The sequence below is a fragment of the Indicator indicator genome, chromosome 35, assembly GCF_027791375.1.
Source record: "Indicator indicator isolate 239-I01 chromosome 35, UM_Iind_1.1, whole genome shotgun sequence".
In the NCBI taxonomy this organism is placed as follows: Eukaryota; Metazoa; Chordata; class Aves; order Piciformes; family Indicatoridae; genus Indicator; species Indicator indicator.
The window spans coordinates 5,062,096-5,088,194 of NC_072044.1; the positions used below are offsets into that span (position 1 = coordinate 5,062,096).

Consider the following 26,099-nt stretch of genomic DNA (forward strand, 5'->3'; position numbering starts at 1 on the left):
CCTGGACACTGGAGGTCACCCACCAAGGTCACCCCACTGGGGCTGCACTCAACTTGTGTCCACCCACTGCCAGGGGACCTCTGTGGCTGTATGGCCATGGTGTGGTGCTGGGGTTGTGGTGCTGGGGCCATGGTGCTGGAGATGTGGTGCTGGGGCTGTGGTTCTGGAGCTGTGGTGCTGGGGTTGTGGTGCTGGAGCCACGGTGCTGGTGCCATGGTGCTGGGGTCATGGTGCTGAGGCCATGGTGCTGGGGTTGTGGTGCTGAGGTTGTGATGCTGGGGCTGTGGTGCTGGGGTCGTGGTGCTGAGGCTGTGGTGCTGGGGTCATGGTGCTGAGGCCGTGGTGCTGAGGCCGTGGTGCTGGGGCCGTGGTGCTGGGGTCGTGGTGCTGGGGTCATGGTGCTGGGGTCGTGGTGCTGAGGTTGTGATGCTGGGGCTGTGGTGCTGAGGTTGTGGTGCTGGGGTTGTGGTGCTGAGGTTGTGGTGCTGGGGCTGTGGTGCTGAGGCTGTGGTGCTGAGGCCGTGGTGCTGAGGCCGTGGTGCTGGGGCCGTGGTGCTGGGGTCGTGGTGCTGGGGTCGTGGTGCTGGGGCTGTGGTGCTGAGGTTGTGGTGCTGAGGCCGTGGTGCTGGGGCCGTGGTGCTGGGGCTGTGGTGCTGGGGTCGTGGTGCTGGGGTCGTGGTGCTGGGGTCGTGGTGCTGAGGTTGTGGTGCTGGGGCTGTGGTGCTGAGGCTGTGGTGCTGAGGCTGTGGTGCTGGGGTTGTGGTGCTGGGGTCATGGTGCTGGGGCTGTGGTGCTGGGGCTGTGGTGCTGCAGTGTGAGTGCTTCGTGTGCAAACCTGTGCCTAACTCAGGCAGTGCAGGGCAGGTGGGAAGCAGCTGAGCAGGAATGTTCCAGCTGGGCTTTGCCTGTTTTTGTCTGGGCCACATCCTGCGTGTCTGAACAGTGCCACCTCCCCCGCTGCTGTGCCTGCAGTGCAGCTGCAGTCTGATGTGTGCCCCCGGTGCCCCCTGTGCTCAGGGACCTGATGTGAGCAGCTCTGGTGGGTCCTGGGTGCTGACCCAGGAGCGGTGAGGGTGTGGCACCCCTGGGTGCACCCTGGGGTCACCTGGGAGGTGCTGAGGAGCCAGCTGGGTGCTGTGTTTGGGAGCTCATGGGGTGCTGGGGCCATGGGGCTTCTGCCCTCCCACACAGGACAGGATCCTGGGCTGAAGGTGTGACAGGTGGCATCTGGTCCCTGCTTTGCCCTGCCCTGCCACGTCCCCTGGGCTTGCCACACACCCTGCTTGGTGTCCTGCTTTTGCCAGACCCCTCACCAGCTGCCCTGTTCCCCAGCTGCTTCCTCACAGCTGGTGGTGCTGCTGGTAGGGTGCTGGGGTTCTCTGAATGTCCCCGGAGGGAGCCAGCACCCAGTGCAAAGGCTCAGCAGGGTCCAAGCACCTCCTCGTGGTGTATCTCATGCTGTGGGGCAGGACACTGGGTGGTGGTTGGAGGGACCTGCTCTGTGGCCTTTTCCATGTCTTAGTTTCCCTTGGTCCACCCAGCCAGCTGTGAGTGGGTTGGGGCAGAGTGTCTCTGGGTCAGGGCAGGGCAGAGCTGCTCTTTGTGGGGTACAGAGGAGGAGTAGGAGGAGCACCTCTCCAGGGCTCTGGTGCACAAGGTGACCTGTGAGGACACAAAATCTCAGCTCAGCCAAGCACCTTCAGATGGTGTTTGTGGGATGAGCAGCTCAGCAAGTGAGGTCCCCAGGGACAAACTGGGCTAAGCTGGCTTCATCCTTGGAGCTTCTCAAATACCCCACAGGGGCAGAATTCCATGGGGATGCCCAGGCTGGACTCATTCTGCCCCTCTGGCAGAGCATGGGTGCTGCAGGGCCTAATCCTGCCATCCTCAACACAGAGCTGGGTGAGCAGGGAAGCAGTGAGGGGGGCTGACTGCTGATTCAGCACCTTCTCACTGCAGTGGCTGTGGGAGTGCTGCTGCTGATCCTTGTTGATCCATGTGTGCTGCAAGGCCTTGGGCATGCAGGTAATGCCCTGAGCCTCCCAGGGCTGTGCATGTCTCCTGGGGCTTTCAGTGCTCTGGGGAAGTCCTCGTGCACCCCTGGGGCTGCTGCTGTGATTTGGAGGTGTCCTTTTGGGTCTTGGTTTTTGGAGGTTGCATTGCATCCCAGTGCAGAACCCCTGTGGGCTGGGTACTGTCCTGACTGTGTTGCTGGGCATGAAATGGAGCTGTGGCAGTAGCCTTTGGCATCAGGGCTGTGGGTTGTGGCATGGCACAGGGATTGGCACATGTGTCCAGCTCACACACCCTGGGCACACATCCCATGCCACCACGATGGTGCCGCTGGCAGCTGGGTGCTGCAAAGCCTGTGGTCATCCATGGAGGGGCTGTGGCTGCTGGCAGCACCCCCTGGGAGGGCTGCCCTGGAGCTGGCACCCACCATGCTTCAGCTGGCCTGGCTCTGGCTTCCTCTCAGCAAATTGAGCTGGGGCAGGCTGGAGCAGATGTTTGGCTCAGCTCCCCAAGAGCAGCAGGGAAGCAGCCGCCCTCCTCTCCTGCTCCGAGCAGGATTGGCTCTGGCGCTCAGCTCCCTTCCCTCGAACGCCCTTTGCTTGGCTTTGGCTGGTCCAGCCTGACCCCTCAGCACCATCCCAGCGAGTACATGAAGTCATTTCTCACTGGGGACGTCCCGTGGGGCACGGCCATGGCCCTGCACGTGGCCCAGCGTGTGTGCTAGGCCCCAGCCTGGCTGGCCGGGGATGCTGGGAAGCAGCTGGGGCAGTGGCGATGGATAAATATTTGCTGCGCCACGTGCCGGGGCTCGGTGGGGTCCCTCCCTCCAGCTGGGAATTGGGAACAGGACCGGGAAAGGGCCCCAAAACCCCCCTGGTCACCACTACCATTGCACCCTTCCATCCAGCTGCCTGTTGCAGCGGGCTCCTGGTTTTGGGATCTGACTTAAAGTGCCCAATGCAGACCCCGAAGCCCTGGAGCAGGCACACAGAGGGGGTTGTGGGGAGGGGTTCCAGGGCTCAGGGGGTGCAGGGCACCCGGGGGTCAGTGCACGCCCATGGCTTGGGAAGCTCCTGGATGAGGCTGGGTGTGGACATGGAGCAGAGCCGAGCCCAGAACTGGACCTCACATGCCCCCATGCCCTGGGAAGAGCTGCTTCGGGGGGGATCTGCCCCCCCAAACCTGTCTGCCCACCTGTTTGCTATCCAGGGAGCTCAAACCCTGGCTTTGCTGCTTGCCACGTGCCACCCTGCCACCTGTGAAGGGCCTTGGCTGCTGCTGGCAGAGGTGTCCGAGGCTACTAGCTTGTCCAGACATGAGGAGAGAGGAGTTTCGCAAGCAGGGCTGAGTCACAGCAGCCCCCACCCCAGCGCTGCCCTGGGACTGTCCGGCCGCTGCATGCAGCTGCTGCAGCCTACGGAGCTGGCACAGAGCAGCTGGCACAGTGCAGCTGGCATGGTGGCCCTGAACGAGGCTTCGTGTGTCACCTTCCAGAGCAGCCGGGGATGCCCGCATGGGGACAGCTTCCTCTGGGGTTTCCACTGCTCTGGGGGAGGGTCAGAGGAGGGGTGGCCCCACACTGACCCCCCTCAGTGAAGCTGGCTGAGCTCACAGCCCTACTGGCAATGGCCGTCGGGCCTGTGGTTAGGCTTCGTGGCTGCTCTCATTGCTGGGGGTGGGGGTGGGTGGGTGCTGGCTGATAACCCCCACAGCCTCGGCCTCTCTGCCTCGGGGAGATCAGGCCTGGCTCTTACTGCACAGAGCTGGAGCAGAGGCACAGCCTGGCCACAGCTCTGCCCATGCAGGGGCCACGCATGCCCTGCGTGCCTGTGAGGGGTGCTCCTCACACCTTGGGGGACCTGGGGCCAGGAACCAGAGGCTGTGCTGCGTGGAGGCTGGGGGACTAGACCAGCTGCTGGGATGTGATGCTGATCCTCTTCCGGGTGAGCTTGAGCAAGTCAGACCCCCCGTCCCTGCCTCAGATTCCCCATCTGCAAGGTCTCTGCTGCCCTTGTTCCTCTAAGTGCAGCTTTGGTGAGGGTACCAGATCTGGGACCTGAATTCTGAGCAGGAAGCACCTGACCTGTGGCAGGGACTGGCACTGTCTGGGGGGTTGGGAGGATCTTGGAGGGCACACAGAGGTTTAGGGGGGACCTAGGGAGAACTTACAGGAATTGATAGGGTTCTGAGCAAGTCTGTGGGGTTCTGAAGGAGTACTGCTTGGGTCTGTTAAAGGAGCAGGGGGTGTGCAGGGGGCAGTGGGGGCCCTAAGACAGTCTGGGCTGGGTTCTGGATGTTGTAATGTCCTGAGGCAGTTCCTGAGGTGGATGTGAGGGGGAAGCAGAGCCACTCCTGCCCACACCCACAGGGATTCTCCAGCACCTCCAGTCATGATTTATGAAGCTAATTGATTTTTCTGCCCCATTAACTGGAGAAAGAGGGGAGGGAGGGAAGAGGGAAAGGCCCTGGCTGTGCCCATCCTTTCCTCACTGGTTCTGCAGCTGTGATGGGGGATGCCAGTGGCACATTCACAGAGCTTCCTTGGTGCCAGTGACCCACAGATGTGGGGTGACCAGGACCCTGGTGCAAGCCCCATATCCTGCACTGACCACAACAGAGCAGGAGGAAAGGGCAAGGACAGATCACGAGGGGCTTGCTTCAGTCTAGGGTGGGCTTCAGGCAGGCATTGGGGATTTGGCAACACCAGCCTGGCAAGGACTCTCATTGCTGGGAGCCCTGCCTGGTGCTGGTGGGTCTGCCTGGAGCATGAGTGGGTGTCAGTGCCAGTGTGAGATAGGTGAAGCAGGAAGACTTTGAACCCTCTGGCTCCACCAGAAAGTGCTGCTGAGAAAGGGGCTGGGGGGCTTCTCTGCAAGGGGATCTGTGCCAGTGCTGGTGCCAGTGCAGCTGCTGGTGGGGCTGCTGTGGCCAGTGACAATTCTCTACCTTGACTGCACCAGAGTCTTGGCATGGTTGTAGCTGCCTTTTCTGGTGGCTGCCATGCCAAGCTGTGCCAGGCTGGCTCCTCCTGTCACCGTGGGTACCCTGAGTTCACATTTGGGCCCAGCAAAAGCCAGAGCTGCTCCTGTGAGCAGTGCCCCAGTGGCCATAGAGGGGCCAAGGCAGCTGGCCAGGAGAAGGGGAGGGAGGGGATGGTGTCCAGGGATGGTGTCCCGTGCTGTGCCAGGCCGGAGGGGCTGTGGGGATGTGATGCTGGATGGGCTGTGCTGCTGCACCCGTTGGCACACGCCAATGTGGGCATGTGCCGTGGCAGGGCTGGCTGCTGCTGGGGGTACTGCACAGTGCCAAGGGCCTAGAGCCGCCGAGGGCACGGTGGGTGCGGGCAGGGTGTGATTGGTCGGTATGGGGATGATTGGGCACCGGCGTCGTGCGTGCCTGGCGCTCCGTGCCACCGCAGCTCGCCTGGCTGGGCCAGCACCGTGCAGCCGGGCGATGGAGGCAGCCAAGAGGCGTTGCCGAGGACGGCGTGAGGAAGGAATTAGCGATTTCCCAGCCCGCAGGGACCGGCTCTGCGCTGCCAAGGCTGCAGTTAACTCCCTCTGCCCACCGCTGCCGGGCTGCCCAAAGTGTCCCCAGCGCCACCACCCCGGCGAAGAGCCTGCCTGGGGGGCAGCTCCGGCTCCGGAGCGAGAAGGGGAGAAACAAGGACGAGCAAGGCTGTTTGGTGGCTGAAGCAGAGAGAGGTGCCAGGGCTGTGAGACCTGGGGTCTGGGCAGGAACCGAGCTCCTCGTGGGACCCGCAGTGAGAGGTGCTGCCGTCGGAGAGGAGGCCTTGGGGAGGTTTGGGGGATGCTGGGGTCTGGCCGAGGGATGGCCCGGGAGCACTGGTGCTGCCTGTGGCGACGTGAGTGAGGGCTTGTGGGCTCTGGATGGCTCTGGGTTGGGCCAGGAGGGAGGTTGGGTTGAGGCTGGGCGGCACCGGGGCCGGGAGTGCGGGGTTATGGGCGGGGGACACTGGACCTGGATATGGGGACATGGCCACGGGGCTAACGCGGTAGTGGGCGAGGGCCGGGACCGGGGACTCCGGACCCCGTTCGCATCCAGACAGAAGTCGAAGGCGCGCCGTGCCGGGGCCGCTGCCGCTTTAAGGCGTGGGCAGCGCGGGGCGGTCCCGCCGCCGCCCCTCCCGCCCGGCCCGGTGGGGCCACGGCCAGCACCATGCTGCGGGCGGGGAGGCCGCGCCGCGCCCCGCGCCTGGCCAGCAGGTACCGGGCGGGGACGGGCACGGCCGTGGCACCGTTGTGACACCGGTACCGGCACCGGGCGGGGCGGGCGCGCTGCGGGCGGGCGGCCGGAGCCCGGCCCCGCAGACAAAGCCCTGCGCCCCGGGGGCCGCCTCACGGGCGCTGCTTTGTCTCGGCCGCGCTGCGGGGGGAAGGGGAAAGGAAGGGGAAAGGAAGGGACGGGGGGACCCGGGCAGCACGGCACCGCCCGGCCCCGCGGCATTGGGGCGGCTACAGCCCCCCCGCCCCGGCCCCCGCCTCGCACCTGCAGCGCGGCCGGGCCCCCGCTACCGGCGCTCCGCAACCCCCGGCCGGCGGTACTGACCCCGCCGGGGCGGGATGCAGGGCTGCAGGGCTGCGTGCCCGGGCGGGGGGCTCCGGGTGCGTCCGGGCCGTGAGCGGAGCCGAGCATCCCCCGCACCGCGGCCGTGGGCCATCCCCAATCTCCCCGGGGTGCAGCCTCCTCCTCAGTCGGGATCGGGCTGTGCATCACCGGGGCCGTGTCGGAAGCTTTATGGCTGGTGCCGGGCTCTCACATCCCGGCCGGTGCCGGGGGGCGCGGCAGGATGGTTCTGTGCCGCAGCCCCTGCCGCGCTGTCACCGCTGTCCTTGAGCGTCCCCTGCCCTGCGAGCTGAGGCGTATGGGGCTTGCGGGGATCCCGGCGCAGCGCTGCCGGCAGGGTGGGCTTGGTGCCGGCTGGAGGGAGGTGGGGAGCTGCTCGGGGTAAGATGGAGAGTTTGGAGCACAAAGCAGAGGGCTGAGTTTTGCCCCCAGCGTGGCACTGTGGTGTGGCTGCCCCGAGCTGGGATCTGTGGGGGTACCTGGATGGCCTTGGCTGGCAGGGACCAGGGTGCCAGAGTTGAGCTAGGCTCTGAGAGTTTGTAACTGCCAAGGGGGCGTTGGTGCTGTGGTGTAGCCCGGGTTGAGGCTTTCCTTGCTGTGCTACATACATGCCAGCTTTGGGCACCCCTTAGCCAGCTGTGTGCCTCATAGGAGGGTCAGAGACAACCCCACAGTGGGCAGGTGGCTCCCAGGCCTCACCTATGGCTTGAGCATTGGGATGTCACCTGGCACCTCTCATATTGCCCTTACTTGTCGTGGGTTTGCTAAGGAGAGAATGAGTCACCACGTGCCCCAGTTCAGCCCCTGTCCCTATGTCCATTTCACCAGGGCTTTCCAGGGCATCGGGAGAGGCTTCCCACAGGAGACTGGCAGAGTATTGGGGGTTTACCCTGACAGACCATGAGAGCCAGGATGAACAGACCCCAGCACCACATTTGGTCCCAAGCCGTATGCCCACAGGACCAAAGCTCTGCCCACAGGCTTGCCAAAGCCCTGCCTTGCTCCCAGCAACTGCCCACTGCAAAGGTGATGCCAGCCTGGGAGAGTAGCTCTGGGGTGAGGATTTTCGTCCCAGTGAGAAGTCATCCCCAGTACAGGGGCTGGTGATGGGAGGTGCTTGGAGCTGGGCAGCCCAGCAGCGCATCCTGGACACATAGTTAGAATTAAATCTCTTCCTGGGCAGCAGTGCCCACAGGGCTCTGTCCCAAAAGCTGCTGTAGGGATGCAGGGGGCTTGTACCCATCCCAGCTGTGGCCAGTCCTGGTGTCTAGGAAAAGCAGAGTATGTGGGGCTGGCTGGAGGGTGCTGGGGCTACTTGTGCTGCTCTGTCATGAGCATCCTGGAGGGGATGGTGGTGGTTATTGCTTGTGTCCTGGCACCTGGATGGGATGGTGGTGGCTGATGCTTTTGTCCCTGGTAGGGATGCCCTGCAGATGTCCTCTGCTCTGCCAGGCCACACTATTCCATCCATCCAGGGTCGCAGTGTCACTTGGATGACACTAATTGGCTTCACCAGCTGCTAGGGCTCTGGTTCTTGCTGGATTCCTCCTGCACCTCTGTGACCCCAGTGTCAGGAATGGGCATCTCTGGCAGGAGCCAGGGCTGGCTGAAGACCCCAGCTCTGTTCACTTCTCTTGTGCTGCTGCTTGTCACCCGCAGCTTCTCACAGCCCCCTTGGAGGCTGCAGGGCCTCACTGACCTACTCAGCTGCTGACCTGAATGGGGCTGTGCTCATCCTGCTGGAAAATGCTCCGTGCCCGTCTGTGCCGGATCGCCGTGGGCACAGCCCCGTGCTGTGGAGCCGGCTGGGCCCACGGGGTGAGCAGGCAGCTGCTGGCCTGGCGTGGTGCTGAGTGACGGCGCTGGAAATGGGCTTGTGCACGGTCCAATGAGCCCCTGGCATGGAGCAGCTGCCCTGGCACAGCTGCGGTGCCTGTACCTGCTGCCTGTGCCTGCTGTGGATGCTGGATGGGGGGGGAGAAGAGTGTGGCATGGGGAGCAGGTGGTAGGTGGGTGCCACCCCAGGAAGGGTGCAGGGGGCATGGCTTGTTTACTCCAGCCAGTCCCTCCCCTTTCCAGCAAACCTGCTGATCCTCTTGGTGGGGCAGGGCACAGGGAACTTGCTGCCAGTGGTAGTACTGCCAGGCCTGCTGCCCTCCCTGTGCTGTGCAGGTACCTTCCAACCCCCCCAAAAACCCCACAGGGGCCCTAGAAGGAGGTTTCCTGGGGTTTGTGTTCCAGCAGGGCACCAATCCTGTGCCAGGGCTGCCAGGGACTGTTGGGAGCTGAGATTTGTGCCCCAGAGCAGGGAAGTCCTGCAGGTGGCAGGATCCAGTGGGCAGTCTCTGGGCTGGGCAGGGGGTGTGATGCTGTCCCTGTCCTTGCAGCTGGGATGAGAGCAGCTCCATCAGCAGTGGCCTCAGTGATGCCTCTGACAACCTCAGCTCGGAGGAGTTCAACGCCAGCTCCTCGCTCAACTCCCTGCCCTCCACCCCCACCGCCTCACGCCGCAACTCAGCCATAGCGGTAGGTGCCTGCGGCCCCCGGGCCCGAGCTGGCACCAGTCCTGGCTTGATGCTGCCACTTTATGGGAAAGGAGGGATGGCCAATGCCGGTGTGGGGAAACTGGGGCGTGGCACAGGATGCCTGGTGCCTCTTTCTCCCTGCTGCTCCCTGGGGTGAGGTTTGGGGTGGGTGTCAGGAGCAGCCCTGACTCCGCTCTGCCCACAGCTGCGCACGGACTCGGAGAAGCGCTCGCTGGTGGAGAGTGGCCTGAGCTGGTACTGTGAGGGTGAGGAGAAGGTGCCCAAGAAGCTGGACTACGACAGCAGCAGCCTCAAGATGGAGCACAGCTCCTCCAAGTGGCGGCGGGAGCCCTCAGACGGCAGTGAAGAGGGTACCAAGGGTGGTGAGCTGAAGAAGCCTGTCAGCCTGGGCACCCCGGGCTCCCTCAAGAAGGGCAAGACCCCTCCAGTGGCCGTGACCTCCCCCATCACCCATACGGCTCAGAGCACCCTCAAAGTGGCAGGTGAGACCAAATGCAGGCAGGGTCCAGCTCTTCTGATACGGAGAGGTTTGGGTGGCATCTCTGTGTGCCTTCCCTGAGCACACTGGCCACAAGATGCCCTGTGGCTGTGCTTGGACCTGGTGACTGGAGGGGGTGGCAGGTCCTTGTAGGTGTGTGGTGAGTCTGGACTCACACTAAGTCCTGCTTGCCTAGGACTGTGCCAGCCCCATGGCCTCATGGACATGAGCTGAGCTGGAGGCTAATTGGGTGCACCAGGGTCCTGGCTGTGGCCCTGGCCTGACTCCTGGGATGATGTTGTGTCCCTTTTTTCTCCATCACATCTCTGCATGGACAAGGGAAGAGCTATAGATGTCTGTCTGGAATTCTGTAAGGCCTTTGACATGGTTCCCCCCCAACACCCTTCTCTCCAAATCAGTATCTCTCCAGTTTAATGGGTGGGCTGTTTGGTGGATGAGGAATTAGTTGGATGGCTGCATCTGGACGGTAGCAATCAACAGCTCAATATCCAGATGGAGATCAGTGATGAGTGACGTCCCTCCGGGGTCTACACTGGGACGAGTGTTGTTTAATGTCTTCATTAGTGGCAGGGACAGTGGGATTGAGGCACCCTCTGCCAGTTTGCAGGTGACACTCTTTGAGGGATGGGAACAATCCAAAAGGACCTGGGCAAGCTCAGGATGTGGGCCTGTCTGAAGTCTAAAGTTCAACAGGGCAAGTGCAAGGTCTTGCATCTCAGTCAGGTCAACCCCCAGCATCAGTCCAGGCTGGGGATGAAGGGCTGGGGAGCAGCCCTGTGGAGAAGGACTTGGGGGTGCTGGGGGTGCAAAGCTGGACAGGAGCCAGCACTGAGTGCTGCCAGCCCAGCCCCAGCCCCAGCCTGGCCTGGGCTGATCCCCAGCAGTGTGGGCAGCAGGGGCAGGGAGGGGATTCTGCCCCCCTGCTGTGCTCTGCTGAGACCTCCCCTGCAGTGCTGGGGCAGCTCTGGAGCCCTCAGCACAGCACAGACAGGGAGCTGGTGGAGCAGGGCCAGAGGAGGCCACAGCAATGCTGGCAGGGCTGGAAGGGCTCTGCTGGGAGGCCAGGCTGAGAGAGTTGAGGTTGTGCAGCCTGGAGAGGAGAAGGCTCCAGGGACACCTTCTGGTGGCCTTGCAGTGCTTCCAGGAGACAAGAAGAAAACTGGGGACAGACTTCAGAGCAGGGCCTGTTGGGACAGGACAAGTGGTGATGGATTTAAACCAAAAGAGGGAGATTGAGAGTGGAGAGAAGGGAGAAATGTTTGACACTGAGGGTGATAAGACCTTGGCCCAGGTTACCCAGGGAGGTGATAGATGCCCCATCCCTGGAGCCGTTGCAGGCCAGGTTAGATGGGGCTCTGAGCAACTTGATCTGAAGATGCTGGATGACCTTTAAAGGTCCCTTCTCACCCAAGCCATTCTGTGAGTCTATGATCCTGTGTTGCTGCCCTACCTCTGCTCGTTCCCATGGGAAGGTCCCCAGAGCCTCCCAGGCCACTCACCTGTCCTTCCCTGCCCACCAGGCAAGCCTGAGACCAAAGCCACCGACAAGAGCAAGCTGTCTGTGAAGGGCACAGGCCTGCAGCGCTCCTCCTCCGACGCCGGCCGGGACCGTGCTGCCGACGCCAAGAAGCCTCCCTCAGGGCTCACGCGGCCCTCGGCCTCCGGCTCCTTCGGCTACAAGAAGCCAGCTCCTGCCACCGGCACAGCCACCGTCATGCAGGCCGGGGGCTCAGCCACGCTCGGCAAGGGGCAGAAGAGCTCCGGTATCCCTGTCAAGCCAGTGAGCGGCAGGAAAACCAGCCTGGACGTCTCCAACGCGCCCGAGCCTGGCTTCCTGGCCCCGGGGGCTCGCTCCAACATCCAGTACCGCAGCCTGCCCCGGCCGGCCAAGTCCAGCTCCATGAGCGTGACCGGGGGCCGCGGCACCGCCCGGCCGGTCAGCAGCAGCATCGACCCCAGCCTGCTGAGTGCCAAGCAGGGCAGCGTCTCGGTGTCGCGCCTCAAGGAGCCGACCAAGATCGGTGCCGGCCGTGGCGTGCCGGCCCCGGTGAACCAGACCGACCGCGAGAAGGAGAAGGCCAAGGCCAAGGCGGTGGCGCTGGACTCGGAATGTGGGACGATGAAGAGTGTCAGCTCCCCTGAGAGCACCCCCAAAGCCCAGGCCAACCTCCCGCCAGCGGCCAAGGTGGCTGAGCTGCCCCCAACACCTCTCAGGTACAATCCTTTCACTTCTGAGGGCAGCAGGGGCCTGGCGTGGCTGTGCCCAGTGCTCAGCCGTGCCCAGCACCTGAGTGTCACCTCCTTCCTCACCCGTTTTCCCCTTTCCAGAGCGGCTGCCAAGACCTATGTGAAACCTCCCTCCTTGGCCAACTTGGACAAGGTCAACTCCAACAGCCTGGACTTGCCTTCCTCCAGCGAGCTGCACACCCCCCACACTGCCAAGCTCCAGGACCTGCACCCAACAGGCGGGCACCTTGCACCCTGCTTCAGCCCCAGTCCTGCCCCCATCCTCAACATCAACTCGGCCAGCTTCTCCCAGGGCCTGGAGCTCATGGGTGGCTTTAGTGTCCCCAAGGAGGGCAGGATGTACCCCAAGCTCTCAGGCCTACACCGCAGTATGGAGTCCTTGCAGATGCCCATGAGCCTGCCCAGTGCCTTTTCAGGGGGCAGCACCACCACCCCCACCCCTGCTGCTGCACCCCCAGCCAGCACAGAGGAAGAAGAGGAAGAGGCAGGGGAGCTGGGCTGGAGTGGGAGCCCCCGGCTCTCACATCTGGACAGGTATGGCTGGAGGGAGAGCATGGGGCTGCCAGGGGCACCTCCACAGGCTTGGATCCTTCCCTGCTGTCCTGCCATGACCTTTGCCTGCTTCAGAGAATCTCCCTGCTGCATTTCTGGGGGAATGCTCCCTGCCCCTGAAGCTCAACTCCCTTGGCACCTTCCCTTGTCTGTGCAAGGATGTCACTGATCTTTCCTTCCCTTCCAGTGCCAACCGTGACAGGAACACGTTGCCCAAGAAAGGGTTGAGGTAAAAGCCCAAATCACTTCTGGGTGATGCTGGGGAGGGACATGGGGATGTGGAGCTTTCCACAAGGGTCTGGTGGTGCCCTTCGTGCCAGGGAGGCTGGGCTGCAGCGCAGCGGGCAGGAGCCAGGATGGTGCTGCTCCACTCACCATGCCTGTCTGCTCTGCTCCCCAGGTACCAGCTCCACTCCCAGGAGGAGGCCAAGGAGCGGCGCCATTCCCATGCCATTGGCAGTGGGCTCCCCGAGTCGGATGACCAGACGGAGCTGCCCTCGCCCCCTGCCCTCCCCATGGCGCTGGTTGGGAAGGGTCCACTCACCAGCATTGGTCAGTGCCCTCCGCTGCCAGCCCCCTCCTGCTTCAGCAAGTCCTGTCCCCACTTCCCAATCCCCCTGTGCTCCCTGTGTGACTTGCTGCTGCTCCTCTGGGTGCTGCTTTTCTCCTCCACACCCCCAGCAGCCATAAGCCAGCATCTGATGCCTTGGTCCCACGAAGGTGCTGGGTTGTGCTCAGGGATGTTCACCACCTGTGCTTCAGGGCATTTCATCCACCCTCAGGGCTCTGCCCACAGCTCTCTGCTCAAGGGTCCTTAGCAGGGCAGGGGGTGAGCCCTGCCCTGCTCTTGCCAGGACCTGTGTGCTCCTGGTAGGCAGATGGTTTGGGGGGCTGCTGGGGGTGGGGAGGGGGAAAGGCAGGTGCTGAGGTGCTCCCTTCCTGCACCCAAAGGTGACAGACTCTGGCATGGTGGTGCCCACTTTGCCTCGTGGTGATGGATTTTTTTCTTAGCCCTGTGGCTGCCTTGGTGCTGGTGTCCAGGTCTTCCCAGTGTAAACCTGCATTCCAGCTTTCCCCTTGCCCCTCCCTGCTTTGGGACCGTGATCCCTGCATCCTTTCTGCATCCCGGCTCTTGTAGATCGCCCCCAGCCCTGCTTCCCCATCCCGATCCCAGATTCCCAGCGTGGCTCTGACCCTGCCTCTCCCTCCCTTCTCCTTGTAGTGAGCCCCACTTCCAGCACAGCCCCGCGGATCACCCGCTCCAACAGCATCCCCACCCACGACTCCACCTTCGAGCTGTACAGCACATCCCAGATGGGCAGCACCCTCTCCCTGGCCGACAAGTCCAAGGGCATGATCCGCTCGGGCTCCTTCCGGGACCCTGTGGACGATGGTGAGAGTGCTGTGGCCCTGCCCAGCTGGAGGGGGCTCCTGGGGTGAAGCAGGGCTGCCTGCACACCCTTCCCCCTGGTGCTCTTGGCTGGGTTGGTGCCTCCTGTCCTCAGCATCAGAGCAGGGGACAGCAGTGCCAAGGGACCTGGTGGCCTCCTCTGTGCTGCCCTGGACCACAGCCCATCCTGTGTGGGTGTCTGGTGTCCCTGGGTTGGCACTGGGGAGGCAGGGACCCGGCAAGGAGGGTGGCAGAGCCACCAGGCTCAGCCAGAGAGGAGTTGCAGCTGGTGGGTGCTCTATGCTGCATGCCACATGCCCGGGGAGGTCACCAGCTGTGTGCTGAGAAATGGGCAGTGCTGAGCAGCTGCCATCCCATCCTCTGCCTTCCCTGCCCGCACCCCTCAGAGTCCCCCTCTGGGACCTCTGCTCCCTGCTGCGGCCTGCAGCTGCAGCCGCTGGGGATGCGCTGGCGGGGGGCTCCTGACGCAGGGTTTGGTTCTGTTGCAGTTCACGGATCAGTGCTGTCCCTGGCCTCCAGCGCCTCCTCCACCTACTCCTCTGTAAGAGCTGCTCCGTGCTGCGCCGCTTCCTGCATGGCTGGGGGGGCACAGGTGGGGTGGGGTGGGGGGTTCTGTGCATGCCTCTGCCTCACGCTGAGCCTCGTCCACGCCTCGCTGCTCCCCTGACTGCCTGCCTCTGTCTGTCTGTCTCTCTCTCTGCTCTCGTGCTGCCAGGCTGAGGAGAAGATGCAGTCTGAGGTGAGCCTGTGCCCTCTGCTCGTCGCCCGGCCCTGCTGTGGCAGTGGGGGTGAGCGCCTGGCCCCTCACTGCCTCTGCTCTCTCCCTACAGCAAATCCGCAAGCTGCGCCGTGAGCTGGAGTCCTCGCAGGAGAAGGTGGCGACCCTGACCTCCCAGCTGTCTGCCAATGTAAGTCCCTGCAGGCCGCATCTGGTGCAGGACAGGCTGCTCTGGGGCCCTGCAGCACAGGGCTGGTGCTGGCCTGCACCCACCGGAGCCTCCATTGCCCTTCTCCAGCCTCTTGCACCCCACAGCTGGCAGGGGGTGCTCGCCCAGCTGTGGCGGTGCTAACCAGCAGTGGGTGGTCACCAGCTGTGGGTTCTCACCACTGTCTCCCCTTTCTCCCAGGCCAACCTGGTAGCAGCTTTTGAGCAGAGCCTGGTCAGCATGACGTCCCGCCTGCGGCACCTGGCCGAGACTGCTGAGGAGAAGGTGGGTGCTGAGTGGGCTTTGTGGGGCACTTGTGGTGCAGCACAGTGCTCATGGGGCTGGTAGGTGCTGAGTGGGCATTGGGGGGCACCTGTGGTGCAAGACAGTGCCCATAGGGCTGAAGGAGGCTGGACTCTGGTGAATCTGCTGTGGCACTGCCCACCCCAAAGGTGCTCTCAGGGTGGGTTCTTTGCTCTGGGTATGTGCTCCATGGCTCCTGACTGCTCCCCCCAGGACACAGAGCTGCTGGACCTGCGAGAGACCATTGACTTCTTGAAGAAGAAGAACTCTGAGGCCCAAGCTGTCATCCAGGGTGCCCTGAATGGCACTGAAGTCACCCCCAAAGGTAAGGCATGGCACTGCAGCTCCCCCACTACAGGGATCCAGCCATTTCTGAGCTACTTGCTCAAACCCAACTGGGCTGCTTCTGCCTGGGGCTGGCACAGAGCCCCAGGGCACATCCTGCCATGTGCGGTGTTCACATGCAGGGCAGGGTCCCCTATGCAGCAGCTTGTCCCCACCTGAGACCCCTGAGGTACTGGACAGCCAGAGCTGTCATCGCAGGAGGACTCAGTGCTGGTGTGGGGGTAATGGGATGGTTGTCCTCCCTGGGACACCTCCCCTCCCTGCCCTCTGCTGACAGCCCAGTTTGGCTGCTGGTCTTGGCTTTGTTCCCATCAGTGCTGTTTTGAGCCCTGAAGCCCCAATGAGATGGGAGTGCAAAGTGTTATCAGGGAGGTGACCTAGGATAGGAACAAATGAAGCACACTTTGAAGTGCTGGGCATGTCTGATGTGCTGAAAGGTGTTCAGAGAAGGGCCATGAGGATGAGCAGAGGGCTGGAGCTGCTCTCCTGTGAGAACAGGCTGAGAGAGTTGGGTTTGTTCAGTCTGGAGCGGACAAGGCTCCAAAGAGACCTTCTTGTGGCCTTCCAGTATGTGAAGGGAGCTACAAGAAAGCTGAGGAGGGACTTTTTAGGGTGTCAGGGAGTGACAGGACTAGGGGGGTGGATCCAAGCTAGAGGAGAGGGGAGAGTTAGATTGCACATCAGGAAGTTCTTCCCCATGAGGGTGGTGAGAGACTGGCAGAGGTTGCCCAGGGAGGTGGTGGAAGCCTCATCCCTGGAGGTGTTTGCAGCCAGGCTGGATGTGGCTATGAGCAACCTGCTGTGGTGTGAGGTGTCCCTGCCCATGGCAGGGGGGTTTGGAACTAGATGAGCTTTGAGGTCCCTTCCAGCCCTAATGATTCTGTGAGATCCCTGACCCACATGTCAGTGTCTGTGTGGCATCACCCCCACATCGTCTTACCAGGAGGCTCCAAGAGTCAGAAGGTGTTTGGGTGGGAGAAGGTGAGGGCTGCATGGAGGAGAGTGTGGGGTGGCTCTGGTGCAGGTGCAGGCTGCTGACTCCTCCTTTCCTGACCTCTCTGCTTGTGGCCCAGAGCTGCGCATCAAGCGGCAGAACTCCTCAGACAGCATCTCCAGCCTGAACAGCGTCACCAGCCACTCCAGCATCGGCAGCAGCAAGGACGCCGACGCCAAGAAGAAAAAGAAGAAGAGCTGGGTGGGTTGGGCAGGATGCTGGCAGGTGTCTGGGGCTTGGGGAGCTGCTGCTGGCAGCGTCTGGCTGGGGTTGGCCCCATGAGGCAGCACTCCTGGGTCAGGTCAGCCCCATGAGGCAGGTCTCCCTTGGCATCATGGTACTGGTGCCCTTTGTCCCTTGGTGAGGAGAGTGTAGCCACTGTGGATGTGTCTTGACATGTTGGCCAGGACTTCTCGAGCCCTTCTGGGGGTTTTCCAGCCTTGGCCTTGCACATCTTCTCCTTTGTTTTTTCCCACGTGTCTCCCTTCTGCCCATGCTGCCTCTGGCAGTGGGCACCTCTGGCCAGGTGACCTCTTCCCTGCACCAAGCAGCTCCGAGCTGGACGTGTGATTAAGTCTTGCTTTGTTTTGTTTCTCTCCCTCTATGCTGACCTCAACCCTTTTTTTCCAGGTGTATGAGGTAAGTCCCACATTGTCCCCTCCACCATGCTGTGCCCTGCCAGGGCCCTTGCTCCATTCTGCAGGACATGGCACTTCGCGTCCCATCCATCCCACCAGCACCAACCCCCAGCATGGACCATCCTGGGGCTCAGCTGGGCTGTGCACACCTTGACTGCTTCCTTTGATGATGAGGCCAAAATATGCACCCAAGTGGAGGGACTGAACTCTCCTGGGTGGCCCTGAGGTGGTGGGAACGGCTTGGATAAGGACCGGTCCCATGGATGGGACAAACCTCTTCTTGAAGGCGCTCTCCTGACTCCCTGTAGCTGCATCTTTTGAGGCAGGGACCTTCCTGCAGCCCGCCCTGTGGCACAGGGGTGTGGTGCTGCCCATCTCAACATTACCAGGGCTGGTTTGATGTGGTCCCTGTCAGGACCCACATGGGTCCCAGTGCTCCTCTGCTTTCCTACCATCAGCCTCACACCCACCTGGATTTTTATGCTAAAATGCAACATTTTTGCTTCTGGGGACACACCAGACCAGCCTGCCTGGTGCCTGGGGAAGTTGGGCAGTATCCTGCCTATACTCCATTCTCTCTTCCTCCCACCTCCCCTTGGAGCAGGTCCTGGCCCACAAAGGGACATGCTGTGAGCCCAGGGTGCCTGTCCAGCTGCTGTCTGCAGGCTGGTGGGGAATCAGTGGGACCCAGGCCCCTGTGCAGTGCCCATCCACCCTCACTGGCCTTGGCTCACCCACCCGCTGCTGTGTGTGTGCTGTCTGCATGCTGCATGCCCGGCCGGGACCCTCTGACCTGCCAGGAGGACCCCATGGGACAGAGCTAGGGATGAGGCTGAAATTAGCCCCAGGCATCAGGACCCCAGCTCTGTGGTGGCTGGGAGGGGAGATGTCCCCTAAGCACCTCTTGCTGGGATGGCTGTGGTGGGGTGGATGTGGGAATAGGGTTGGCCCTTCCTGATGGATCAGGGTGCTGGTGCCTGAACATCCTGAGCAAGGGGAAGCCTGACCGGGACATGGGTGCCAGTCTGGGGCTGTTTAGTGCCATCCAGACTGGGGCTGGAGTGTTGCACAAAGGGCTGGGCACCCCCATCCATAGCTGTGCCAGCTGAGTGGGATCAGCCCAGTGCGTTCCCCGGGCAGTGTGGGGCACAGTGCTGCCTTGGTGATGGATGTGGTGTTACTGGTCCCAGTTCAGACTGCGGGTCTGGGGCAGATGAGGGCTCTGGGGCAGGACCAGGCCAGGTCTGCTTGCAAGGCTGCACTGTCAGGCTGTCCCTAAGCAGAATTTGTCTCCTGTAGCTACGCAGCTCCTTCAACAAGGCCTTCAGCATCAAGAAGGGACCCAAATCAGCCTCGTCCTATTCGGACATCGAGGAGATCGCCACGCCGGACTCGTCAGCCCCCTCCTCCCCCAAGCTGCAGCATGGCTCCACGGAGACTGCCTCGCCCTCCATCAAATCCTCCACGTCCTCCTCCGTGGGCATCGACACCACTGAGTATGTGATGCCAGGGCAGGTGGCATGGGGTGGGAGGCCTGGGCGTGTAGGGGGTGCAGGTTTCTGCACTGGACCTGTGCAAGACTTGATCTCTCCCTTGGCCCAGGCTCTTCCAGGCCCACACTGAGGGCGAGCCAGAGAAGAAGGAGGTGTCGGAGCTGCGGTCAGAGCTGTGGGAGAAGGAGATGAAGCTGACAGACATCCGGCTGGAGGCCCTCAACTCGGCTCACCAGCTGGAGCAGCTGCGGGAGACCATGCACAACATGCAGGTGAGGGCAGCTGCCAGCAGCCCAGCTGGCTGTGGGGGCCGGGATGGCCATGGTTCCTGTCGGCACCCAGCTCCTCACTGCTGTCTCTGCCTCTGCCCCAGCTGGAGGTGGATCTCTTGAAGGCTGAGAACGATCGGCTGAAGGTGGCTCCAGGGCCCTCAGCGGTGCCAGGCTCTGTGCCTGGCCACATCATGAGCACATCAGCCTCCTCTTCCCCCCGGCGCTCCCTGGCTCTCACCCTTGGCCATGCCTTCAGCCCCAGCCTGGGGGATGCAGGTAGGGGTGGTGGAGCTGCTTCTGATGGGGAAGGGCTGGAACAGAGATGTGTGTGGTGGGAATGTGCTGCTGCTCACCTGGAGGCAGCTCTGTGTGGGGATCAGTTGTGCCACCAGTACCACAATCAGCCACAGCAGGGTTTGGCTGAGGTTGGGCATGGTCAGGCCTGGTGGCTTGGCGCTCCCAGCAGCACAGCCTCACTGCCAGCCTCACTGCTCCATCCCTAGATGTGTCCCCCATGGATGCTGTCAGTTCTGGCAGCCAGAAGGATGAGCTGACACTGCGGATCGTGGTGCGCATGCCCCCGCAGCACATCATCAAGGGGGTAAGTGTGGGCTGGATGGGCAGCCTGACCCATCCCAGTGCCACTGCCCTGGACAAGGGACAGAGTACTGCTCCAGGGCTGGATGCAGTGCTCCAGCTCTACACACCTCTACCTTGGCTCCTAGGACCTCAAGCAGCAGGAATTTTTCCTGGGCTGGACCAAGGTGAGCGGGAAAGTGGACTGGAAGATGCTGGATGAGGCTGTCTGCCAGGTCTTCAAGGTAGGATGATGAGGACCTCTCTTCTGAGCCCCATCCTGTTGCACTGCTCCACCATGCCTGATGCTCCCTGGGTCAGGCCCTTACCAGGGTCTCCAGGTCCTGCTGGGCACCGCTTGCTCCCTGCCAGTTCTCAGGGGCCACTGACAGCCCTGTCCTTGTCTGTGCAGGATTACATCACCAAGATGGATCCTGCTTCCACGCTGGGGCTCAGCACTGAGTCTGTCTATGGCTACAGCATCAGCCACATCAAACGAGTGCTGGACACAGAGCCCCCAGAGCTGCCCCTGTGCCGCCGGGGCCTGACCAGCATCGTTGTGACGCTCAAAGGTCAGTGCTGGCCGAGAGGCTTCCCTCCCTGACTGTGGTGGGTTGAAGTTACCCATAACATAAAATTGCCAGACCAGCTCAGTTGGAAAGCAAATGAAACTCTGTTTACAAGCAAAACTGCAATCTAGAAATATGGAATGCAATGAATATGTACAAAATATACAATATTTACTTAGATTTACAATTTATAAACAATACAAGAACCCCTCTGGACAAAACCAGGGGGCTACCAACAGCTTCCTCCTCTTCTCCCCCCCCTGCTTCCCCCTGTACATGGGACAAGAGAAAGAGAAGAGCAGATAGCCACAACAAGAAGGCAGCCAAGGTCAGCAACAGCCAAGCAAAAGCCACCAGCTAGTATCAGCTAGACCGAAGAAGCTGAAAAGAGCAAGAGTTAGTTTATACAACTAACTTCATCACAGTACGTTAGAGGTTGGAAGGGACCTCCAGAGATCGAGTCCAACCCCCCTGACAAAGCAGGATCACCCAGGGTAGTCCAGGTGGGTTTGGAAAGTCTCCACAGAAGGAGACTCCACAACCTCTCTGGGCAGCCTGCTCCAGGGCTCTGTTACCCTCACTTTAAAGAAGCTTCTCCTCCTGTTAAGGTGAAATCTTCTATGTTCAAGCTTGAACATAGAAGATTTGATGTTAGTTATCAGACCAATGGGATTATTTAGACCTTATCATTATTTTCCCTGTTGCATCCAATGGTAATTTATTTACATTCTACCACTCCTTTACTTAATCTGTGGAGAATTTTCCTAGGCACAGCCTAAAACTGTCACACTATCCCACACTGCCTCTGCCTCACAGTGTCAGGGTATAATAAAATGTATATTTTTATATATTTTACTGTTTAATATCTTGGGTGGTAATGGCTACAATTCAAGTGGCCCTTGGCTCAGAGAGAGCTGAGGGCCTCTCTCTTCTCGTGCCCAGTTCGCAGTCTGGAGCTTGCCCTTGGCTCGGAGAGGGCTAGGGGCCTCTCTCTTGTGTGCTCCATTGCTGGGCTGTAGCCTTTCTGTGGCTCTTCTGGGATTCAGTTCTCTTGGAGCTTTCCCCTTTCTGCCTTGGTCCAGGTGCAAGGCCCGGGTGTAGTTGGTCTGCTAGTGCAGACCCTTCAGCTGCTACTCCTGCAGCATTTGGCTCTTGTTGCTGTCTGGGTGAGAACAAGGCAAATTGCCTGACTTCTCAGCTGGTTTAAATACTGTCCTGAGACAATTAATGTCCTTTGGTAACACAGAACCCTGATAACTGCACCTATAGGATGGGGCATATCCAAACATGGCCAGGGGCACACCCAGCTCACAGCTGGGTCACAAAGTTCACTACACATGGTACCTGTTTATCTGGGGCCCGCAAAGTGCCCAGGTCAGCACATTCACAGGTGCTTAGGCATTGTCTGGGCCAGGCCATGTTTTGGGGTTTGACCCTTCAGGACCTAGGGGGTGCGAGCAGCGCTCTGAGCCCTCTCCTGCCTGCAGGCTTGAAGGAGAAGTGCGTGGACAGCCTGGTGTTCGAGACGCTCATCCCCAAGCCCATGATGCAGCACTACATCAGCCTGCTGCTGAAGCACCGCCGGCTCATCCTCTCGGGCCCCAGTGGCACCGGCAAGACCTACCTGACCAACCGCCTGGCGGAGTACCTGGTGGAGCGCTCGGGCAGGGACGTCACCGAGGGCATCGTCAGCACCTTCAACATGCACCAACAGTCCTGCAAGGTGCCTGAGTGTCCCCTGGTGCCGCTTGGCACGGGTGCTGCGGGTCCCTGTCCCCCACGGGTGACACCTGGCCCATCTCTTGTAGGACCTGCAGCTGTACCTCTCCAACCTGGCCAACCAGATCGACCGGGAGACCGGCACGGCGGATGTGCCCCTGGTGATCCTCCTGGATGACCTCAGCGAGGCAGGTTCCATCAGCGAGCTGGTCAATGGTGCACTCACCTGCAAGTACCACAAATGGTGAGAGCCCCCTGCACCTCTCCTCCAGCACAGCCCCCACTTCCCCCAGCACTTGCATGCTCTGCACTGCTCCGGGCAGCATCCCTGAGCTGCTGGAGATGAGGCTGCATCCGTGTGCTGTGCTCAGAATGGCTCTGCCACAGGCTGAGAGCATGCAGGGTGCTGCTTCTCATGGCTCCTGTCTCTCCCTGTCACTCAGCCCCTACATCATTGGAACCACCAACCAACCTGTGAAGATGACCCCAAACCATGGTCTCCATCTCAGCTTCAGGTGGGAATTGTACATCCCTGGGAACCTTCCCCATGAGGCTTTGGGGGGCAGGTCAAAGGCCGTCACTCCTGTCTTGGGGCAGTCCAGGGGACACATCCTGTGATCAGGGACCCTGATGAGAACTGAGCCCCACTCACTGCCATCCCAGGAGGACCCAATGTCCCAACCTTGGGCACATATAGTGTGGGGTTGCTAGGAGGTCCCCAGAGGGTGCTGGGGAGCAGAGCTGCTCTTGTGGAGACACAGCTCTGAAGCCCTGAGTCTTTCCCCAGGATGCTGACCTTCTCCAACAACGTGGAGCCGGCCAACGGCTTCCTGGTGCGCTACCTGCGGCGGAAGCTGCTGGAGTCAGACACAGACATCAATGCCAACAAGGAGGAGCTGCTGCGTGTGCTGGACTGGGTGCCCAAGCTCTGGTACCACTTGCACACCTTCCTGGAGAAACACAGCACCTCTGACTTCCTCATCGGTATGCCCTTGCCACTCCTCCCTCCTCTACCTCACGCTGCTGGCAGCCCCCGGGGGCTGGGGCAAAACTCTTCTGGAGAGAGGAGCTTGGGGAGCAGAGGTGCTGCCCTGCATCCCCCAGTTGCACACAACCAAAAGCCAGTGGGTGATGCACAGGGATGTTGCTCTTCCCTGGTGGCATTTGTTCCTGTGCCCTGTGGGAGCTGTCACTGTGGTGTCAGCTGAGGCTGCCCATCTGAATGCCACCCTCCCTCCTTGGGCACAGAGGTGCTGTGTTCCTAAGCAGGTGTCCCTTTGCCTCACCACACTGTTAGGGGTAGGTTGAACTTGGCAGCCCCACTGCTTGCCTGGGAGCTTACCTTGTGCCCATGTGTCAGGCAGATGCTGCCTGGGCTCTGCTCTCAGGAGGTGGTGATCAGGACACTGCCCTGGTGCTGTGCTGCCGTGGGGCTGGTGGCTGCAGCAGGGGAGCCCAGTTCCCATTTTCACTCTTTGCCTTCCCCCTGCCAGGTCCCTGCTTCTTCCTGTCCTGTCCCATTGGCATCGAGGATTTCCGGACCTGGTTCATCGACCTGTGGAACAACTCCATCATCCCTTACTTGCAGGAGGGGGCAAAGGATGGCCTCAAGGTACCCAGAGCTGCCTGGCATGTGGGGACACAGGGTAGTGGTGTCTGGGGACATGCTGGTGCAGCAGCCTGCTGGAGTCAGGAGAGTGGAGGTGCTGGGATGCGGGGCACAGGTGGCATCTCTGTCAGTCCCTGCCCTGCACTGTGGCTGCAGGGGGGCACAGCCCTGTCCTGAGGGGCTTGGGGTGCCACTGGCTCTGGCATGCACTGAAGAGGCAGCTGCCGCTTGCTCCCTGCCTGCAGGTCCATGGGCAGAAGGCAGCCTGGGAGGACCCTGTGGAGTGGGTGCGGGACACCCTGCCCTGGCCATCAGCACAGCAGGACCAGTCCAAGCTGTACCACCTGCCCCCACCCACCGTCGGCCCCCACAGCACCGTGTCCCCCCCCGAGGAGCGCAGTGCCAAGGACACCACACCCAGCTCCCTGGACGCAGACCCTCTGGTACGGCCCTGCCGGGCTGGGGGTGCCTGGGGGGGAGCAGCAGGGGGGAGCTTTGCTTTCCCAGTCGTTTTTCAGTGTAAAAAGCCTGGTTTGGGGGTGTAGAAACATTTTCACTCCTGTCAGGAGTAGATCTGGACAAGGTCTGGCCAGGTTGGAGAGCTGGGCAGAGGGGAACCTTGTGAAGCTCAATGAGGACAAGGGCAAGGTCCTGCATCTGGGGAGGAACAGCAGCAGGCACCAGTACAAGCTAGGGGTTGTCCTGCTGGAGAGCAGCTCCATGGAGAAAGACCTTGGAGTGCTGGTGGACAGCAAGTTCTGCATGGGACAGCAATGTGCCCTTGTGGCCAAGAGAGCCAACAGCATCTGGGGTGCATGAAGAACAGTGTGGCCAGCAGGGTCAAGGGAGGTTCTCTTCCACCCCTACTTTGCCCTGCTGAGATCACGTCTGGAATACTGTGCCAGTTCTGGGCTCCCCAGTTGAAGAGAGACAGGGACCTGCTGGAGGATGACTGGGGGACTTGGAACATCTCTGCTATGAAGAAAGGCTGAGAGCCCTGGGGCTGTTTAGTCTGGAGAGGAAAAGGCTGAGAGGAGATATGATCAGTGTCTATAAATATCTGAGGGGTGGGGGTCAGGCTGGAGGTGCCAGGCTCTTTTCTGTGGTGTCCAGCAATAGGATAAGCAACAAAGGGTACAAGCTGGAACCCAGGAGGTTCCACCTCAACATGAGGAGAAACTTCTTTGGTGTGAGGGTGCTGGAGCCTGGAGCAGGCTGCCCAGAGAGGTTGTGGAGTCTCCTCCAGAGACTTCCAAGCTCCACCTGGATGTGTTCTTGTGTGACCTGCCCCAGGTGATCCTGCTCTGGCAGGGGTTGGACTGGATCTCTGGAGGTCCCTTCCAAGCCCTCCCATTCTGTGGTGTGCCAGCAGTGTGGCACTCTACAGAACATTGTGTCCAAACCCAGAGCAAAAGCCAGAGTAGGGCTTGCACATGTGAGTGCCATCTCCCCTCCTGTGTGCCACCTAGTGAGGCTGCTGGCAGGCAGCAGGCTGCCATAGGTGACACTAGCTGATGCCGTGCTGCATTGCCATCCCAGCCGTCCTGTGGAGCATCTCTTGCAAGGAGGGGCTGAGAACCCTGGGGCCTCTTAGCCTAGAAAAGGGAAAACTGAGAGGATCTTCTTAATGCATAGAGATAGCTAAAGGGTGGAGGTCATGAGGATGAGGCTGGGCTCTTCTCAGTGGTGCCCAGCGATAGGACAAGGGGCGGTGGGTACAAAGTGGAACACAGGAGGTCTCACTGGAACTGGAGGAGAAACTTCTTTGGTGTGAGGGTGTTGGAGCCCTGGAGCAGGCTGCCCAGAGAGGTTGTGGGATTTCTTTCTCTGGAGACTTTAAAGCCCCATCTGCAACCTGATCTAGACATACCTGGCACAGGGGGCTGGGTATGGGGGCCTGGACTCAATGGCCTCCAGAGTTCCTTCCAACCCACACCATTCTGTGATCCTGTGCCCAAAGCCAGATCCTGGTGACTGGGGGATTGTGCAGGATCCCTGGGCTTTGCTTTACCCTCTGGGGAGCTGTTTGCAGTGTGGTTTATACAGGAGGACCTGGTGGCCTTGGCTTCCCCAGGGCCTCCACAGCCCTCTTGTCCCCCTCGGGCTTGGTGCCACTCCTCTCCCTGCAGATGGCCATGCTGCTGAAGCTCCAAGAAGCTGCCAACTACATCGAGTCTCCAGACCGTGAGACCATGGTGGATCCTGACCTGCAGTCGACTCTCTGAGGCCCAGACATGCCAGCCCAGGTGGAGGGGAGCAGTGCCAGCCATGCTCCCACCAGGCTGCTCCCCTTCTCCTTCAGTACCCCAGAGCGGGGCTGGTGAGCGGAGAGGACCTGGGCTCCGGCACATCCCAGCGGAGCGTGAGGAAGCTTGGTTCACACATGGGAGAGAGCGAGGTGCCATCTCCCCTCCCCCACCCTGGGGGTAGGAGAATCCTGGTTTCTCTTCTTGGTTTTTTCTGTCTCTACTGCAAACTCTTGGGTGTTTGGGCCAGGGTGACCGACGTGGCTGAGCCCCAGCTCCCAGGCGCTGCAGGAAGGCCTCTGCGTGGGGCAGGGACCCCGCAGGAGCCACCTGGGCCAAAGCTGGGGAGCAGGAGGAACATGTGGCTACAGGTCAAGAACGAGGACATGAGGATCTCCAGCTCCCTTTCCCCCAGCCAGACGCAGCCGAGGGAGCAGTGCCATGGGAAGTGCCCATCCCATGCCAGCCGAGGCCACACGGCGCTCGCCATGCTCTGTGTACATTCCCAGCTCTGTCTGCAGGGCAGCCACGGTGCCCAGGACAGCCCAGTATGC

General features: G+C 61.2%; 1 protein-coding gene across 1 annotated transcript in view; it reads left to right on the plus strand.

Annotated features, from left to right (window-relative positions):
- Positions 1 to 25,524, plus strand: part of NAV1 (neuron navigator 1) — a 69,091-nt gene extending 43,567 nt beyond the window's left edge. The window contains 27 exon segments of the mRNA XM_054395793.1: positions 8,988 to 9,126; positions 9,331 to 9,628; positions 11,166 to 11,859; positions 11,974 to 12,426; positions 12,632 to 12,673; positions 12,845 to 12,996; positions 13,667 to 13,837; positions 14,344 to 14,396; positions 14,571 to 14,594; positions 14,686 to 14,763; positions 14,983 to 15,066; positions 15,298 to 15,409; positions 16,503 to 16,624; positions 17,054 to 17,062; positions 18,361 to 18,576; positions 18,641 to 18,826; positions 18,928 to 19,102; positions 19,330 to 19,427; positions 19,552 to 19,647; positions 19,815 to 19,974; positions 21,459 to 21,694; positions 21,780 to 21,934; positions 22,134 to 22,205; positions 22,478 to 22,674; positions 23,184 to 23,302; positions 23,545 to 23,742; positions 25,429 to 25,524. Coding sequence (XP_054251768.1) covers positions 8,988 to 9,126; positions 9,331 to 9,628; positions 11,166 to 11,859; positions 11,974 to 12,426; positions 12,632 to 12,673; positions 12,845 to 12,996; positions 13,667 to 13,837; positions 14,344 to 14,396; positions 14,571 to 14,594; positions 14,686 to 14,763; positions 14,983 to 15,066; positions 15,298 to 15,409; positions 16,503 to 16,624; positions 17,054 to 17,062; positions 18,361 to 18,576; positions 18,641 to 18,826; positions 18,928 to 19,102; positions 19,330 to 19,427; positions 19,552 to 19,647; positions 19,815 to 19,974; positions 21,459 to 21,694; positions 21,780 to 21,934; positions 22,134 to 22,205; positions 22,478 to 22,674; positions 23,184 to 23,302; positions 23,545 to 23,742; positions 25,429 to 25,524 — 4,435 coding nt within the window.
- Positions 25,525 to 26,099: the final 575 nt, after the last annotated feature.